The 19,144-nt window shown below is 21.8% G+C and overlaps 9 protein-coding genes across 9 annotated transcripts in view; 6 read left to right on the forward strand and 3 right to left on the reverse strand.

Annotated features, from left to right (window-relative positions):
* DDB_G0276553 (hypothetical protein) overlaps positions 1-2,022 on the forward strand; it is a gene marked incomplete at both ends in the record, with an annotated part of 2,788 nt that extends 766 nt beyond the window's left edge. Inside the window, 2 exons of the mRNA XM_638022.1 lie at positions 1-1,771; positions 1,857-2,022. The exon at positions 1-1,771 is cut by the window's left edge and continues 766 nt beyond it. Of these exons, the coding sequence (XP_643114.1) occupies positions 1-1,771; positions 1,857-2,022 (1,937 nt within the window). The remainder of the gene's footprint in view (positions 1,772-1,856) is intronic.
* A 432-nt stretch (positions 2,023-2,454) lies between these two features.
* On the reverse strand, positions 2,455-3,066 carry rab8B (Rab GTPase; the record flags this gene model as incomplete). Its single annotated transcript, XM_638023.1, has 1 exon — positions 2,455-3,066. One exon carries the CDS (start codon positions 3,064-3,066, stop codon positions 2,455-2,457), a length of 612 nt encoding a protein of 203 aa, XP_643115.1.
* A 1,677-nt stretch (positions 3,067-4,743) lies between these two features.
* Positions 4,744-4,958, forward strand: DDB_G0276421 (hypothetical protein; the record flags this gene model as incomplete). Its single annotated transcript, XM_638024.1, has 2 exons — positions 4,744-4,795; positions 4,873-4,958. The coding sequence occupies 2 exons, from the start codon at positions 4,744-4,746 to the stop codon at positions 4,956-4,958; spliced, it is 138 nt and encodes a 45-aa protein (XP_643116.1).
* Positions 4,959-5,232: 274 nt separating this feature from the next.
* On the reverse strand, positions 5,233-9,025 carry hira (WD40 repeat-containing protein; the record flags this gene model as incomplete). Its single annotated transcript, XM_638025.1, has 5 exons — positions 5,233-6,156; positions 6,237-8,007; positions 8,168-8,357; positions 8,448-8,870; positions 8,989-9,025. 5 exons carry the CDS (start codon positions 9,023-9,025, stop codon positions 5,233-5,235), a joined length of 3,345 nt encoding a protein of 1,114 aa, XP_643117.1.
* A 464-nt stretch (positions 9,026-9,489) lies between these two features.
* On the forward strand, positions 9,490-12,164 carry DDB_G0276555 (hypothetical protein; the record flags this gene model as incomplete). The annotated part of the gene is made up of 3 exons (XM_638026.1): positions 9,490-9,589; positions 9,714-11,102; positions 11,218-12,164. 3 exons carry the CDS (start codon positions 9,490-9,492, stop codon positions 12,162-12,164), a joined length of 2,436 nt encoding a protein of 811 aa, XP_643118.1.
* A 138-nt stretch (positions 12,165-12,302) lies between these two features.
* Positions 12,303-13,868, reverse strand: pdhB (pyruvate dehydrogenase E1 beta subunit; the record flags this gene model as incomplete). Its single annotated transcript, XM_638027.1, has 4 exons — positions 12,303-12,363; positions 12,450-12,991; positions 13,100-13,483; positions 13,785-13,868. The coding sequence occupies 4 exons, from the start codon at positions 13,866-13,868 to the stop codon at positions 12,303-12,305; spliced, it is 1,071 nt and encodes a 356-aa protein (XP_643119.1).
* A 974-nt stretch (positions 13,869-14,842) lies between these two features.
* rps18 (40S ribosomal protein S18) lies at positions 14,843-15,622 on the forward strand (the record flags this gene model as incomplete). Its single annotated transcript, XM_638028.1, has 3 exons — positions 14,843-14,851; positions 15,074-15,488; positions 15,582-15,622. 3 exons carry the CDS (start codon positions 14,843-14,845, stop codon positions 15,620-15,622), a joined length of 465 nt encoding a protein of 154 aa, XP_643120.1.
* A 1,246-nt stretch (positions 15,623-16,868) lies between these two features.
* Positions 16,869-17,140, forward strand: DDB_G0276499 (hypothetical protein; the record flags this gene model as incomplete). Its single annotated transcript, XM_638029.1, has 2 exons — positions 16,869-16,878; positions 16,974-17,140. The coding sequence occupies 2 exons, from the start codon at positions 16,869-16,871 to the stop codon at positions 17,138-17,140; spliced, it is 177 nt and encodes a 58-aa protein (XP_643121.1).
* Positions 17,141-17,849: 709 nt separating this feature from the next.
* On the forward strand, positions 17,850-18,068 carry DDB_G0276501 (hypothetical protein; the record flags this gene model as incomplete). The annotated part of the gene is made up of 1 exon (XM_638030.1): positions 17,850-18,068. One exon carries the CDS (start codon positions 17,850-17,852, stop codon positions 18,066-18,068), a length of 219 nt encoding a protein of 72 aa, XP_643122.1.
* Positions 18,069-19,144: the final 1,076 nt, after the last annotated feature.

Genomic DNA, 19,144 nt, shown 5'->3' on the forward strand with positions numbered 1-19,144 from the left:
TGTTATTATCATCCTATGGATTTGGTACATTTTTCGATTCTTGGGAGTTATCATTAGTGTTGAAACAAGTTTTCACTGATAAAATTCAAACTGATATACCATTGGATAGTTGTTATGGTGAATTTGTTGTAGATTTCCTATTACCACCATTGAAACAATTTGGTGGTTTAAAGAAAAAAAGAATTAAAGTCGATTCAAATCTATCAATCTCTCAAATATTGAAACAAATTTGTACAAAATATAAAATTGAAGGTTCTGAAAGATTCTCTATTATAACCACTGAAGAATTTCCATTGATTCTTAATGAAAATTCAACATTGGGTCATTATGGTTTAGGTAATAAATTTCAAACTTTAGAATTATCAATCGTTTTCACTGAACTCATTCCACCCTATTCCCTAAAGAATAATAATGTCCCAACATTTGGTGCTTTTCAAGTTGGTAGTGTTGATCCAGTACAATCGAAAGCGGTTATCATCGATTTAGAGAATAAACTTCAAGATCATTTGAAATTGGGTGAAGAAATGGTTTTACAAATTAAAAATTTAGCTTCAGATTTAAAAGATAAAGAAAGAGAAATTAAAGATAAAGAAGCACAACATTTTACAATTATGAATCATATCGAGGAGAAATTAACAAAAATTAGACAAAATGTCACAAATGAACGTGAAGTTCATATTAAACAAATCACTGATATGAAACTTGAAAAAGAATCATTACAAGATTCAATTAAACAATTGAAACAACAATTGGAAGATTTAAATTCATTACTTTATCAAGAAAGAGCAATTAATACTGAATCTACAATCGCTAATAATTTTAAAATTTCAACTCTTGAACAAGATATTCAACAATTGAATGATCAAAATAATGATTTATCAACAACACTTAAAGATACTGAAAATCAATTAGAATTAACAATAATTCAAAAACAACAAGAATTTCAACAACAAGAAAAAGAGAAATTTGATTTAATTCAAAAATATGAATTAATTATAAAAAATTTACAAAGAGAAAATGATGAAAAAATTAAATCAATTTTAGAAAAACATCAAGAAGAATATAATCAACAAGAAAAAGAACAAAAAGAAATTACTGATAGACTATTTAATAATTTAGATAATAATATTAATAATAATAATAATAATAATAATGAATTAATTTTAAGTAATAATAATAATTTAGATATTGGATTTAGTTCAATTGAAAGAGAACAACTTTTATCATCAATTCAAAGATTAACTAGAGATATTAATGATCGTGATGTGGTGATTAAACAAGTTTATCCAAAGAAAATTCAAAATTTAGAATCAAATATAAAGAAACTTGAAGAGAAATTAAAAGAATCTGAAAATATAAATCAACAATCAAAACAAACAATAGCTTTGAAATCTTTGGAAATTACAGAACTTAACCGTCAAATTTATTCACTCTCCAAAAATAACTCTGATATTCAATCATCATTGGATCATACTAATGAATTATTGAAAAAAGAAGAAACTAAATCTAGAAATTTATCACAAGATCTTTCAAATCTAAAGAATCAATATGATTCACAATTACTTTTAATTGAACAAAAATCGCAAACTATTCAACAAATGGAAATCACAAGAATAGAATTGGATGCCAAGTTTAAAGAACGTGAAACTTATTTACTCTTTGAAATTGAAGAATTGAAAAAACCAAAACCACCTCCACTTCCAACTTATAAAGTTAATACTCCAAAATCTCCTGATACTGCAAAACATGGTGATATTACTGATGTTAAAAAGTATGTTATTTTTTATTAAAAAAAAAAAATATACTTTAAATTTTTATATTTTACTAATTGTATTTATTATTGTTATTATTTTTAGATTATTAAAACCTGTACCAAATTTACCACCGCCACCAAGAGAACATACAATTGCTACAGTTGCCGATTTATTATTTGTTTCAATGCAAAAAAGATTCCAAAGTATTCAAGGTCCTGATATAGAAGATTTGGATGATGACGAAGATAGTGGTGGTGAATTCATTTAAAAAAATTAATTATAAATTATTTTTAAACTATAAAAAATAGGTTAGCCATTAAAGGCAATAAACAATAATTAATAGTTTATTTATGAATTTTAATTTTAAAATACATTCCAATTATTATTATTATTTTTGACTTAAAATATTCAACATTGGATATTTAATTTTAAAATTGTTATTATTATTTATTATTATTATTATTATTATTATTATTATTATTATTATTATTATTATTATTATTATTAAGCTAAACTTTTCACTAAAATTCATGAAGCAATAATTCACTACTATAGAGAAATATTAGATCGTTTAGACGTAACCATTCATGACTAATGAAAAATAATATTTTTAAATAAAAAAAAGTGTTTTTTACTTTTAATTTTAGTTTTTTTTTTTTTTTTTTTCATCTAATAATGTGAAAATTAAAATGGCCCCAATTTAACAACAAGTATTTTTCTTATTGTTTGGAGTAATGCATATGGTATGATCAGGATCATTTGGTGTATCAATCATACGTTTTTTAATATCTTTTGCTAAACCAATAAAGGCTTCCTCTACATTTACACTGTTTTTGGCAGAAGTTTCTAAAAATTTAATACCATATTCGTCTGCAAGTGATTTACCTCTTGAGCTATCAACAACTTTCTTTTCGGTCATATCACATTTATTACCGATTAACATTTTATTAACTGAGTCTGAAGCATGTTGCTCGATATTTCTAATCCAATTTCTAATGCTACCAAAAGATTTTTCATCAGTGACATCATAAACCAATAGGATACCCATAGCACCGCGATAGTATGCTGTAGTGATAGTTCTGAATCTTTCTTGACCTGCAGTGTCCCAAATTTGTAATTTAATTCTTTTACCCTCTAATTCAATTGTACGAATTTTGAAATCGATACCAATAGTAGCGATGAAACTTGGTGTGAAAGAACCATCAGAAAAACGTAATAAAAGACATGACTTTCCTACACCACTATCCCCAATTAAAAGTAATTTAACTAAAAAATCGTAGGCTGCTGGTTTATTTGTTGCTGGAGAAGTCATTATTTTGAAAAAAATATCTATATTACCAATTATGTTTTTAAATGTTTTTATTGAGATGAGAAAATAAATAAATTTTTATAAAAAATTAGAGTTTTGATTTTAATTGTTTTAGTTTGGATAGTTGTGTTGTGTTGTGTTTAATATTCTATTTATAATTTTTGATGAAGTGAAAACGTTAAAATTATTGAATTGCTGAATTGAAATTTAATTCAAAAAAAATAAAATTTATTTTAATTTTTGTTTTTTTAAGAAAACATTTCAACCATTCGATTTAAATTTTTATTTTTTTATTTTTTTTATTTTTTTGGGTTGAAATGTTTTCTTAAAAAAAATAATTCTTCGAAAAAGTTAAATTGAACCGATTAAATAATTTTTTTTTTTTTTTTTTTTTTTTATTAAATAAACAATAATTAAATTAAACCTATTGATATACTTCAATATTTTTATAATGGTTTTATTTATGAATTTTAATTTTAAAATGTAAAGCTATTTCTTTTTTTTTTAATTTGAATTTTCAAATAAGGTTGTTATTATTATTATTATTATTATTATTATTATTATTATTATTATTATTATTATTATTATTATTATTATTATTATTATTATTATTATTATTATTATTATTATTATTATTATTATTATTATTATTATTATTTTTTCTTTCTGGTTTTTAAGATTTTAGTATTAAAATTGGATAAATCGGTCGATGAGATAATGTTTGCATGCACCCAGTTTAAATAAAATAAACTTTGCACTTAAATTCGTGGGCAGACCAAGACTCCAAGGTCATGTGATTATTTGATTTATTAAAAAAAAAAAAAAAAAAAAAGGAGTCTTAGGTATCGGATCGGGTTTATGATTTGTAGTTTTTTAGTCCCTACTAACTAGATGGATTTTGAACCTCTCATCTATCGGTTTGAATGTTTTATTTATTGCTGTTACTTCTCAGCAATTCCACCACCTTCGATAGAGGTTTTTCAACCTTTCTCTCTAATAATGCTGATGTAGTGCAGAGTGAAAGGAACGTTGCCGCTCAATTCAAATTGTATTCTGGTGTCTGAATAGGTTTTAAACCTGATGTCCTAATAATTCCCAACAACATAAGTTTAAAATTTATAATTTAAGGGCAATTGATTAACATTTTTTGTTTTTTATGGGTCTTTTCGAAAAAAAAAAAAAAAATCAATTTTTTTGCAAACAAAAATGAAAATTTTTAAGAAAAAAAACTAAATTTTTAAATTTTTATATGTATTATCATTTTAATAACAAACAAACATTAATTTTTTTTAAAAAAAAAAATATATTAGTTTGAAAATTTTTAATAAAAAAAGAATTTTTGTGGGGATGATAAAATTGATTAATAAGATTCACAAATTCTTTTTTTATTTTCATTTTTAATAATTGAGATTAGAGGGAAAAAAAAAAAAAAAAAAATTCGCTGAAATCGTGCAAATCAACACAAAGAGATTTTTTTTTTAAAAAAGTAATCAAAGTTTTTAATTTTTTTTTGTAATGCACAAAAACTTTGTAAATGGTATGAAAAATAATTAAACTTTTTTTTTTTTTTATATTTTTCACAAATTTTTTCTTTTTTTATCAATCAAATCTTTTTTTTTTTTTTTTTTATCATTTTATTATTTTATTTAAAAAAAAACAATTAATAACAAAAAAAAAAAAATGGAGAACCAAAGAAGAGGTATTTTACAAGGATTAAATCGTAGTAGAACAAGTAAGTTTTTTGAATATTATTAATTTATTTCAAAAAATAAAATTAATGATTGGATTTTATACTAATAATTATTTCAGTATCAACCCAAACAAACAATACTACTGGTCAATTAAATTCAACTACAACACCAACAATTACTGGTAAAAGTGTTTTCATGGCATAAAATAAACCCAATAAATTCACTCTATTCTTTTTTTTTTTTTTTTAAACAAAAAAAAATTTATAAATTCTTCTTAAATTCTTTATTTTAAGATTTTTAAAATTTATTATTACTTTTTTTTTTTTTTTTTTATTTTTTTTTTTTTTTTTTTTAATAAACAATAAAAGAAATATTTTGAAAAAATTAAAAAAAATTATTTTTAGTTTAGTTTATTTTATTATTTTTCTACATCTTTATTTTTTTAATTTTTTTTTTTTTTTAATCATATTAAAAATTTTTATTTATTTAATAAAGTATCAAATGGATCAACTAAAATATTTTTAGAGAAAGCATTTAAAGATTCTTTAAATTGACCAACCATTCTTTGTAAAGTTCTATTTCCAGCCATAATCGGTAAGATTTCTTTTAATAGAGATCTTTTTGAGAGACCTAAAATAGTTGATTCCCAAGGTATTGATAAACTATTATTTGAGAATGGATTACTTTCCATACTCATACCAGTAGTATGATTATGATGGTGATGATGATGATGATGATCATTTAAAGTTGAAGAAGGACCTAACAAATCAGTACAAAGATCTGTGAGTTTTACAATATTACAACAATTTGTTAAATATTTCGTATAAATTAATAACCAATGTTTATATTCCAATGAACTCTCTAATACTTGAGCTAACCAAAGTTGTTTCTCTAAAAATAATGATGTTGAAAGTTGTTGTTGTTGTTGTGATTCACTATTACTTAATGATAGTAAATTTGATACTGATGGTTGTTGTTGCTGCTGCTGCTGATTACTAATATTATTAGTTATATTTGAATTTATAATAGAATTAATCCTATTATTATTTTGAAGTGTTGATAAAATACCTGTATTAGTTGTATCATTACTGTTATATTCTGACAAAGCACCCAATCTATCGGTAATTTTAACCCATTCACCAACATCACTAGAATAAACAAAACTATCACCATTTGAAAATGTAATGATTGGTTTACCACTCTCTTCTGTTACCATTGCATGTTTAATTGTTAAACTATCTCTATTCTTTAAGAATGGTAATTCTCTATTTGATAATTCTACCTTTTTCTTTAAAACATTCCAAACACAAACAAATCCATCACATGTTATCGCTAACAAATGATTAGTTTTATTACTTTCTAAAAATGATAATTGATTTCTTGGTACAATATTTGACATTATCTATTTAAAAATTAAATTATTAATATTTTAAATAATAATAATAATAATAATTGTTTTTTTTTTTACTAAATTTTACTTACAATTGTACCATTTTTATTAAAAATATATAAAAGTGAATCTAAAGTTGTAGCAGCGCACCAATTTTTATTACCAGTAATTAAAGTTATACGACCTGCTATTCTATTTTCCCAAAGTTGAGTTTCAAATGATAAATATCTAATGACAGAGAAATATTCTACAGTATTATCTTGAAGTTCTTGTTCAGTTATATTTACATCGATTATAATTGAACCACCAACGCCAGATGTAGTTGTAGTATTTGGTGTCATTGTTGGGAATAATCTATTATTTAGTGCAGAGGCTTGAATTGGTTGATCAATTAATTTCTTTGAGATTTTATTTGTTAATGTTGGTAATGGTATTGAAAATCCTGTTGGAATAACTGTTGATATAATCATATTATTATTGTTGTTGTTGTTACTAAATTGTGAATTTTGATTTTGATCAGTTTGTTGTTGTTGTTGCTGCTGTTGTTGTTGTTTATTACTACCACTACTCGATTTCTTTTTTTTAGATATTGATATTGTTGGTTCTGGTTCTGCTGATCTTCGTTTACTACTATTATTACTATTACTATTACTACCGCCAATATTAGGAGTAGTATGTTTTGTTGATTGATCATCTCTATCACTTTTATCTCTATCACTTTTATCATGATGACTTGATTTATGAGTATCTCTATGATGAATGTGATGATTATGATTATTATTATTATCTTTTATTCTTGGATGTGAAAATCTATCATTACTACCATCGATTGTACCATTTAATTTATTTAATCCAAATGGTACCATTGGTGTCATTTTAGTTGGTGTTGCTGTTTTTTCTGTTATTGTTGTCGCTGTTGTTGTCGATGATGATGATGATGATGGTGATGAGGTTTTAGTTGATGAATCAGTTTCCATTGGTTCATTACCAGTTGGTTTTAATGAAGAGGATGAATGTTGTAATTGTTGAAGATGTAATGGTATTGCAACTGGTTGAGGTTTTGTAATATTTTGAGAACTACTACCAATGAAAATTGGAGTAATTCTTCTCTTTCCTCCAGGCATTATGGTTTGTTTTTGATTTTGCATTGCCAATTGAGTTGGTTGTAATGTTGATGTACTATTTGTTTTTGAATGATTTTCTCCACCATTTTGATTGTTTATACCACTACCGCTACCACCACCACCACTAACACCACCACCACTAACACCACTACCAACTCCATTTGCATTTGATTCTTCCATTGCCAATTGATCAGGATTCTCTGGTAAAATTGCATGACTACCACTATTGGCAGCTGATGATAAATTACCACCAGCTGCACCATAAATAACATTACCTTCTTTATCGATTGTGACAGCATCACCATAATAATTTTTAAAGAATATTTGTTTCTCCTCTGGTCCAATTGGTGAACCACCAATCTCTTCAGGATCCAATGAAATGTAACCAACTGTACCATCAGTTGAACATGCAACAAATGAATAACCATCTGAACACCATGAAATATCTTGAATACATTGATCAAACAATGATCTAGTGACCATTAATGAACGTGGTGATGATGATGACCATAATGATAATGTTGAATCTTGACCACCCAATAAAATTAAACAAAACTTTTGATCCCTAGATTTAAAATCCTTATAAATCTTTGATGAACATCTTGATACAACCACCGCTTTTCTATGTCCAACTAAATCTAATCCAATATCCCAATCTGTTCTACTAACTAATACACCTGTATGTGTTGCATTATTAATACCATGTGTTGCAACTATAAATTGTCCATCTGGTGTCCAACTTTTAAAATAATAAATAAATAATAATAATAAATTATATTATTTAATGAAAATTAAAGTTAGTAAAAAATTATTTTTTTTTTTTTTTTTTTTTTTTTGGTTTTTTTGTTTTTTTTTTTTTTGTTTTTTTTTTTTTTGTTTGTTTGATATTCTTTCCGTACCTTGGTCTTAAAAAGAAAGAATTACCAGAATGTTTAAATGGTTCTGTTACTATTGTTTCTACAACCCAATCTGATGTTCTCCATATTATTAAACTTTTATCTTCTGATTGTGATGCCAAATATCTACCTAATGGGTCCCATGTTAAACCTTTAACAAATCCTTTATGTTCCTCCAATTTTGACACCATTTCTATTATAAAAATTTAAAAAAAAAAATTTTATTAAGTTAATACATAGTATGTTGAATCTTTAAGATTAATATTAAAATAAAAATACTTACGAAACTTATTAGTTTCCCAAATTATTATTGATTTATCAAAACTACATGTTGCAATATATTTATTATCTGGAGACCAACTAACTTCAGAGATATCTGAAGCATGACCTCTCAATGTTGCAACGCAAACCCAATTTTCTGTTGTATTTTTGAGTAGTGAATTATTGTTTGATAAACCCCAAATCATACATAATTTATCATCAGAACCTGATGCTAAATATTTACCATCCTTTGACCATTTAACTGAATTGACTGAATGGAAATGTGCGTTCTCTATTGAACATAATAATTTGGGTATTCCCGCATCTTCTTCAGCCTCCAATAATGATATTGGTGCCATGCTCCATATTTTTATCTTTGCATCACCACCACCAGTTGCAACTCTTGTGCCATCTGGATGTATATCAATTGAGTATATAGATAATCCTAAAAAAATTATTCAATTTATTTATTTATTTATTATTAATTTTTTATTTTTTTAATTTTTTTATTTTATTTTTAAATTTTATATAGCCAAATAATAATAATATTATTATTATCTTACCTCCATGCGATACCCATTGTGGTTTGAGGATTTTCATTTATTATTATTTGTTTTTTTTTTTTTTTCTTTTTTTTTTTTTTTTTTTTTTTTTTTTTTTAATATATTTTAAAAATGAAATAATAATATAAAAATTATTTTTGAAAAAAAAAAAAAATTTTTAAAAAAAAAAAAAACAAATATCAATGAGAAACAAATACACAAAGTGTGTGCGTGTGTATATGTATAAAAGTTTGATGGGATTATTATTTAATTAAAAAAAAAAAAAAAATTTCAACAAATTATTTTTTTTTTCACTTTTTTTTATTTTTATTTAAAAAAATGTAGCGCATTTTACTTTTTTTTTTTTTTTTTTTTTTTTTTTTTTTTTTTATGTTCTACCGTAGTTCAGAAAGATTTCATAAAAAAAAAAAAAAAAGAAAAAAAAAAAAAACCAATTTTGTGTGTGTTTCCAATTATAGATTTTTGTTTTTTAAAAAATTTTTAAAAATAAACAAAAAAAAAATGGAAAATACAGACCATTCTTATAATCAACAACCTGTAAATAATAATGATGTTAGGGATTTATTATTTGAAAATTCACCACTCGACCAATATCTTCAATGTAAATTATTATCAATCATTAATTAATTACACTATTTAATGATAAATTAAAAAAAAAATAAAAAAATAAAAAAATAAAAAAAAATACAACTTATTAATAAAGTTTTATATTTATACTTAAATAGCATTAAATTTAAAAGAAAATGAAGATAATAGAGGTGAAGTTTTATCATTTGAAATGTTTAGTCAAGAGAATATTGAAAATAATGAAGAATATAATCAAATAAAATATGATAATAACAATAATAATGAAAAAAATAACGATAATAATAATACTTTTAAAAATAAAAATAATAAAAATAACAACATCAAACTAAATAAAATTCAAATATTCTTCATGTCATTATACCAATCTATATCATCAATTATAATTGAATCAGATATTCTATTAGTACAAGAGTCACCATTTATCCAAAATCCTAATTTATCATTAAAAGATAATGATGATAATGATGATGATGAATCACCATTACCACCAATATATCCATTATCATTATACACCTTAGATAATGATAACATATCAAATAATAATAATAATAATAAAGAATTATCATTAAATATTATTGAATTAATATCAATATTATATAACAATAATAATAATAATAATAATAATAATAATAATAATTATATAATTATATTGATATCAATTTTAATTTTAATAATATCAATATTTTTAAATTTTAAATTAATAATTTTTATATTTTCAATATCATTAATAGTGATTATATTAATATTGAAAATTATAAATTCAAAGATTAAAGAGATTCAAAGAAATATTAAATCATTAGAAAAAGTTAATTTAGAATTAATTGATGCTTGTAAGAATCATTATAATCAAATTAGTAAAACTATACAATTAATTAGAGAAGTTGAATTAATATCAAGAGGTTATAGATTATCAACACCAATAACTCCAATTGAAAGAATTGAACAATCCAATAATAGTGGTAATGGTACTAGCAATAGTTATAAATCTGAAAAATCATTTATTTTAAGAGCAAGTGTTTCAAAATCATTAAAAACATTTATAATTTTATTTAAAAATTTAATTGAAAATCAAGCAATTTCTTTAAATTTACTTGAAAATCAAAAACAATTTATTAAATGTCAATTATCAGAACTTTTCAATTCAAATAATAATAATAATAATATTGATGATGATGATGATGATGATGATATTAACACAAAAGAAAATCAAGAAGAAATAGAATTAGATCAATTAGAAAATGATTCACAATTACCAATTGTAACATTAAAATTAATGTTACATCAATATGAATTCATGGTTTCAAATTTCTTTACTTTATTTATTATATCATTTTCAAATTTATTAAATAATAATAATAATTTTAATAGAAGTGATGGTATTATTACTACTAGTAACCTCTTTAATTTTTCAAATATAAATAATAACATTTGCCAATTTCAATCAATTCTATTAAAAATTTCAAATAGATTAACGATTGAAAATAATTCAATTAAATCTTTAATTTCAAAAGAATTATGGGAAAATAGTATAATATCATCATCATTATTGTTATTTCATTCCCCTAGTACAAAAAAAAAAAAAAAAAAAAAAAAAATACCTTTTACTAACTATTATCATTATTTTTTCATTTTTTAATTTAGAAATTCCAAAAAGAGTTATATTATCAAAACCAAAGAAAACAACTATTGAATCATTTATATATAATACTAATCAAATAGCAGAATCATTAAATAGCATTAGTCCATTATTTACAAGTTTACTTGAAAAAATAGTTCCCTTAAAACAAAATAATAATCAAAATAATAATCAAAATAATAATAATAATAACAACAATAATAATAGTGATTATGAATCATCATCATCATCATCATCTATAACAATACTTGATATTTTAAAATTAGATGAAGTTGTAAATGACTTTTTATTAATTAAAAATGAATTAACAAACTCATTAAAGAATTGGGATAATGCAAATAGATCTTTAGTAAAGATGGTTAGAACTATACCAACAACAAATCCAAATTTACAAAAAGAATGGACTGAACAAGAAGCAACTGAAAAATTAAAAAAACTATTAGAAAAATTAAGATCCAATCATTTTAATAATAATGATGATCATGATGATCATGACGATGATGATCCTAATAATCAAAGACGACAAAAACAAAATGAATTAAATAAATTAATGACTTCAACTACAACAATCAATGAAAATCAATGGTTAATTTATGAAGATACTGGTGACCTTGATCCAACATATATTGAAAGACCTCTAATTCAAATTAATGAAAATACAAATAGTGAACTATCAAATACAAATAATGAAACAACAACAATAATAATAACAAAACCACCCCCACCTCCACCACCAATGGGATTACCAAGAAGAACCAAACCTCCAAAAAGGACAATGTATGATCCTGATTTTGATCCAATAACTCAAAAAATGAAAATATCTTCTGAAACTAGTACTCAAAATAATAATAAAAATAGTATTGCTGCTTCAATAATTCCACAAAAGAAATTAATGAATGAACTTAAAACTGTTTTAGATATTCATGTCCTAAAAAAGAATATGCCAACTTAATACCAAAAAATAATAATAAATTCAATCTTGGGTCTTTTTATTTTGTTTTAAAATTTTTTTTTTTTTTTATTTTTTCTTTATCATTATTTCTTTTTTTTCGTGAGAAAAAATTAATTCAAGACTTTTTTTTTTTTAAATTTATTTATTTCTTTGAGTAACTCTTTTAGCAGCATTGACAATGTTTTGAGTTTGGACCATACTATATATTCGAAAAAAAAAAAAAAAAAATTAATAAATGTGAACCAAATGAATAATTAAAAAAAAAAAAAACAAATTAATACTTACGCAGCATTTTCCAAGTTTGAAGCATATGGCATTGGAACATCAGCACCACAAATTCTTTCAATTGGGGCATCTAAATAATCAAAAGCATGTTCCATCATTAATGCAGAGATTTCAGCACCAATACCAGATTGTGCCCAACCTTCTTCAACGGTAACTAATTTATTTGTTTTTTTGAGTGAATTTACAATGGTTTCAGCATCAATTGGACGAATGGTACGTAAATTGATAACTTCAGCAGAGATACCTTCTTTGGCAAGTATTTCAGCAGCTTCCATACAGTTACTAACGATTCTAGAGAAACCAACAATTGTAACATCTTTACCTTCTCTTTCAACTTTTGCTTTACCAATTGGAACAAGGTATTCTTTATCTTGTTCTTGATCTGATAAATCAAATTTATAATTGTAAAGTAATTCACTCTCTAAATAAACAACTGGATTATCATCACGAATTGCTGATTTTAATAAACCTCTATGATCAGCAGCACTCCATGGTGCAACAACTTTAAGACCTGGAACACTACCATACCATGCAGCAAAACACTAAATTAATAATAATTATAATTATTAATTATTAGTATTTTTAATTTGAAAGAAGGAGGGGGAGAGAGAGAGAGAAAAAAAAAAAAAAAAAAAAAAAAAAAAACTTACTTGACTGTGTTGAGCACCAACAGCAGTTGGTGGACCATTTGGACCTCTCCAAACGATTGGATTGAAAACTTTACCACCAGACATATAATGAGTTTTAGCAGATGAATTGATGATGTGATCAATTGCTTGCATAGCAAAGTTGAAAGTCATAAATTCAATGATTGGTCTAGTACCTGCCATAGCAGCACCAACACCAATACCAGCAAAACCAGCTTCTGTAATTGGAGTATCAATAATTCTATCACCACCATATTTATCGAATAATCCTTTAGTGATCTTGTATGCACCATTATATTGAGCTACTTCTTCACCCATAATAAAAACTTTTTCATCTCTTGCTAATTCTTCATCCAATGCACTATTAATTGCATCACGAACTGTAACCTATATATAAAATAAAATAATTTATTAATTATTTTAATTTAACAATAATAATAATAATATAATAAATATAATAAAAATAATAAAAATAATAAAAATAATATAGTTTTTTATTTTATTTTATTTTATTTTATTTTATTTTATTTTTTGACACTATGGTGGGGTTCATTGTGGATTTTATTTTTTATTTTATTTTATTTTATTTATTTTTTTTTTTTTTTTGTTTTTTATTTTTTTTTTATTTTTTTTTTTTTTATAAAATAAATAAATAAATTGAATACATATAAAAAAAAATTCAACGTACCTCTTTAGTAGCATAAGTTCTAGTGATAATTCTAAAGTTAACTAATAATGATGGTTGAATTTTTTTTAAAATTGAAGACAACATTTTTGAATGATGATAAGTTAAAATTGTGATTTGAAAATTTTTTTTTTTTTTTTTTTTTTTTTTTTTTTTTTTTTTTTATGAAGTCGCTGAAAAAATTGAAAAAAAAAAAAAAAAAAATTAATTTAAAATAAAAAAAATTAAAAAAAAATAAAAAAAAAAAACAATGTTAATTATTCATTCTTTTTTTGTTTTTTTGAATTGTTTTTCCCGATTGGATATTTAATAAACGAATTAATTTCTTTTATAAGAGATATTATCTTTAAAGTTATAATAAATAAATTTTAATTTTTGTAAATTAATTAATTTTTATAAATTAATTATTTTTTTTTTTGTTTCTAAAAAAAAAAAGTTAATAGGATATTAATTTTAAAAGTGTTTAGAAAACAAAAAAAAAACAATAAAAAAGTCTTTAATGTAAAATTACTACCACCTAATAAATAAATTTTGACATTTTATCATAAAAACATCAATGAAAATCGATCATATAAATAAAAATTAATTATTGGACAAGTTTGATAAATTCCAGATAAAATTAATACGACTTTACAAAAAATAAAAATAAAAGAATTATATTCAACTTTTATTTATTTAAAATAAAAGAAAAGAAAATAAACTTAAATTGTGTTTTTTATCCAATTCAATCAAAAGAACAAAAAATACACCCACTCCCCAATTACATTTTTATTTTTCCCAATTTTAATTTTATTTTTATTTTTTATTTTTTTATTTTTTATTTTTTTATTATTTTTTTTTTTAAAAAATTTATTTATTATATTATTATATTATAATATTAAATTTTTTAGGTAATTAATTTAATATTAAATTTTAACTCTACCCCAAAAATGTAACGTGTGCGCATAAATTTTCGTTTTTCATAAAAAAAAAAAAAAAAATCAAAAAAAAAAAAAATTTCAGGGTGACAAAAAATTTTTTGAAAAATTTTCTCATTCTTTCAGTTTAACATTTCCCCAAACATGTCATCCGTACGTATTTGCCGTCACATATTTTATAGATAGTGAAAGTAGAGGAGAAGAGAGAAAAGATTGAAACAATATGGTGACCATGTTGTTTATATAGTTGGATTGAAATAGATTGATACTATTTCATAATAGATTGAAGATAATATAGAATAGAGATTATGGTCCTCCATAGATACACATATACTAATCAAATCCAACAACAACAAATAAATATATTATTTATAGTCATTAGTTTTCCAAGGAGAATTCCAACACATCATTCGTATTTACAATACCAATGTTGACGGTAGAAGAAAGATTCAATACGCTCTTACCTGTGTTAAAGGTGTTGGTCGTAGATTTGCCAATTTAGTCTGCAAAAAGGCTGATATTGATACCTCAAAAAGAGCTGGTGAACTTTCAAAAGATGAAGTCGAAAGATTAACCACCATCATGAATCACCCAAGACAATACAATATCCCAACTTGGTTCCTTAACAGACAAAAGGATATTAAAGACGGTAAATACTCTCATTGTCTTGCCAATCAAATCGATGTCAAATTCAGAGAAGATTTAGAAAGATTAAAGAAAATCAGAGCACACAGAGGTGTCAGACATCACTTTGGTCTCCGTGTTAGAGGTCAAAAGACCAAAACCACCGGTATGTAACAAATAACAAACAACAAAGCATAATAAATATAATCATAAACCAATAATAACATATACTAATATAATTAATTTTTAAAATTTATAGGTAGAAGAGGTCGTACTGTTGGTGTTGCTGGTCGTAGATAAATTCGTTAAACCCATCATAATAAACTATTTTTTAGTAATATAGCATTAAGTGCGTTTTATTTATTTTAGTATTTTTTATTGAGTTAGAGGAATCAAAAATTATTATTATATTACTATTATTATTTTAAGTCAATAGTTTTTTAATTTAATTTTATTATAAATCTACAAATCTATATTTCATCAATTAATTGGACATTATTCAATACAAATAAAAAAAATAAATGACAACATATATGAACTAAAAATAGAATTTTTTTTTTATATAAACACACCGATCCAAAAAAAGTGTGGTTAAAATTTAATAACAATATCTAGATTTAAATTTTTTTTTTTTTTTTTTTTTTTATATGTATACTAAAATAAATAAAAAACAAATATATATAAAAGAAATAATTATTTTTATAAATGACGATCATTTATTTTTTATTTGTTATTTATGTCAGTAAAAAATGTTTTGAGAGAAATTTTTTTTTTTTTTTTTTTATACATACTAACCAAACTTTAAATCAGATTCTACATAAACTAATGTTATAAAAAAAAAAAAAAAAAACAAAAATGAAAAGATATTGGATTTAAATAACTGCGAAATAGATTTAAATCAATGAAGTTTTAATAATATCCAAGACCAAACATATGCATAAAAAAAAAATTAAAAAAAAAAAAAAAAAAAAAAAAATTATTAAAAATTTATTATTATTTTATTCCAGCTTGTATTTAATTTCCAAGGCAAGAGAATAAAATTTCTATTAATATTCATTAATTTTTTTTTATTTTTTTAAAGATTTATTAAGAAATACTAAATACTTTATAATGGTTTAATTATTATTTTATTTTTTTTTTTTTTTTTGATTTCATTTTTGATCATGTGATCCAATGAATCAATATAAAAAAAAATAAAAAAAAAAAAAAATAAAATATTTTAATAAAAATAAAATATTTTGGTTAGTGGTGGGTGTTGATATCAACATTTTACTTTTTAAAAATCAAAAACCTATTTTTAATGTCAATTGCAACATTAACTAATTACAAATTCTTTCATTAATTCCGAATATTATTAAATATTTTCTTTGAAAACAAAAAAAAAAAAAGAATAAAAAAACAAAGAGTATTTTATAAAATTGTTTTACATATTTTATATTTTAGTTTTTTTTTTTTTATTTAATTTTTTTTTTTTTTTATTTTATTTTTATATAGTTTTATTTAATAATTTACGAAAACATATTCTCTTCATTTTAAAATATAAATAATGATATATAGTAAGTTGTAGAAAAAAAAAAAAAAAAAAAATGAAATTAATAAAAAATATTTTGTTATTTATTTATTAACAATTATTTAATTTAAATTATTTCAGAATCAATGGTTTTTAAATATTATAAATGTGAATCATGTAATTCAAATCATATAGAATCAGGTTCATCTCATTCAATAAATTATTGTTTGGATTTAAATTCAAGTAAAATTTATAGAAATCTAACATGTACATCATTTTTTACTCGCCCAATTTTCCAATCTTTTTAAATATTAGGTCAACACTGAATTTCTTGAAAAAAAAAAAACAAATAAAATAAAAAATCCATCAAATGAAAAAACAATTGAACATATATTCCGAAATCAAAATAAGATTAAAAAATTTCAAATTGTTAGATTTTATTTATATTTTTTAAAAAATATTAAAACAAACAATTAATAAATTATTTTCATTTTATTTTGCTATTAAAAAAATCATTTATTTCTAAAATTGTTTTTTGAGAAATTAGAATTAAAAAAAAAAAAAGAAAAACCCCACAAACAAAAATAATAAAATTAATTCTGGTTAGTCGACACATAATGAAAATAAAACTAATTCTGGTGAGTCAACATTTTGAAAATAAAATTAATTTATTTTTAATAAAAAAAAGATTTTTCAATTCTTTTTTTTCTTCATTATTCAAGACGAAAATTGACCATCTTCATCAAAAAAAAAAAATTTAATTTAATTTTTTTTTTGGTAGTGAATGGGGCATAAGATCAGTGAATTTATTTGATTTTCATTTAAAATATCATCCTGAAAGAATACAAACCTATATTAGAGCAGCATTTGGCTCAATCTTCCTATATTATCATCCAAAATTTATTATTAAGGTTTTAAAATTTTTAGAAGAGTCTATCAATCATAATAAACCATTTACTTTAACTATAAGTGAAAGAAATTATTTCATTATTAAATATTTAGATAGTTATAAATATAATGAAGAATTGTTTTAAAATGATATTGAATAATCCGATATCACCAACTTCAATATTTCGAAATATCCAAATTTTTAAGAAATTTTCAAGTGTAGATACAAGAATGGGTGTATATAGTTATTTAACTTATAAAAAATTACTCCCTTTTGGATTTAATAGTATTCGAACATCATTTTATTACCGTAATGAAAGTTCATACGAACCTAAATTAACTTTCTAAAAACAATAATAAAGTATAAAAATAAAACAATAAATTATATACACAAATATTAAAAAATTCTTTTGGTAATAAAAAGGTTATTTAATAATTTTTTTTATTTTTTTTTATTTATTATTTTTATCATTTTATTATTTAATTAAATGGATGTGAATTGAATGTTTTTTTTTTTTTTTTATTGGTGCATGAGAGAAAAAAAAAAAAAAAAATTAAAATAAAAAAATAAAAATAAAAACATGGGTGTTTTGAGATATTATTAAATTTGATTTTTTTTTTTTTTTTTTTTTAATTTTTTTATTTTTTTTATTTTTAATAAATAAACTTTGTTTTTAAATGGTTGAATAATAGAAATAGAAATTGATTTAAAAAAACTAATTAAAATCATATCTTTTTTGTATTTATTTATATTTTTTTTTTTTTTTTTTAATTTCCAAGGATTTAATTATTAATTTATTTTAATTTCCATTTAGTATGGATAAACAGAAAACTCAAAAATATACAAAATGATATAGAATTTTAAAAAAATAAAAATAATCATTCTTTTTTATAATAATTTTTTTTTTTTTTTTTTTTTTTTTTTTTTTTTTTTTGATAAAAAAGTTTATTTTTAGAATTTAATTATTTATCATTCAATTTTTTGTAAAAATATTTAGTGTGTTGGTTTTAACATTTTTTATAATTTTATATTATTTTGTTATATTTCTGTTTTATATTATATTATTTTTATTTTTTAATTAGCTATTTATGAAACAAATTCTTCATTTCAATTATTCAAATTTTAAATATAATTATATTTATATATTATAAGCATATTGAAATTAATAGATATGAAAAAAATTATTGTGAATAACATATATTTTTTTCTTTTACTATTTTTTTAAAATAAAATATATCACGAATCGTGTAATCCATCATAAAATCAGATTCATCTCATTCAATAAATATTTTTTGAATCTAAATTCAATTAAAATCATAGAAATCAAACATATATAAAAAAAAAAAAAAAAAAAAAAAAAAAAAAATTAAATTAAATAAAATAATAAAATATATAATCAATCTATTATTCATTTTTAAAATTT

This window comes from Dictyostelium discoideum, assembly GCF_000004695.1.
Source record: "Dictyostelium discoideum AX4 chromosome 2 chromosome, whole genome shotgun sequence".
NCBI lineage: Eukaryota > Evosea > Eumycetozoa > Dictyosteliales > Dictyosteliaceae > Dictyostelium > Dictyostelium discoideum.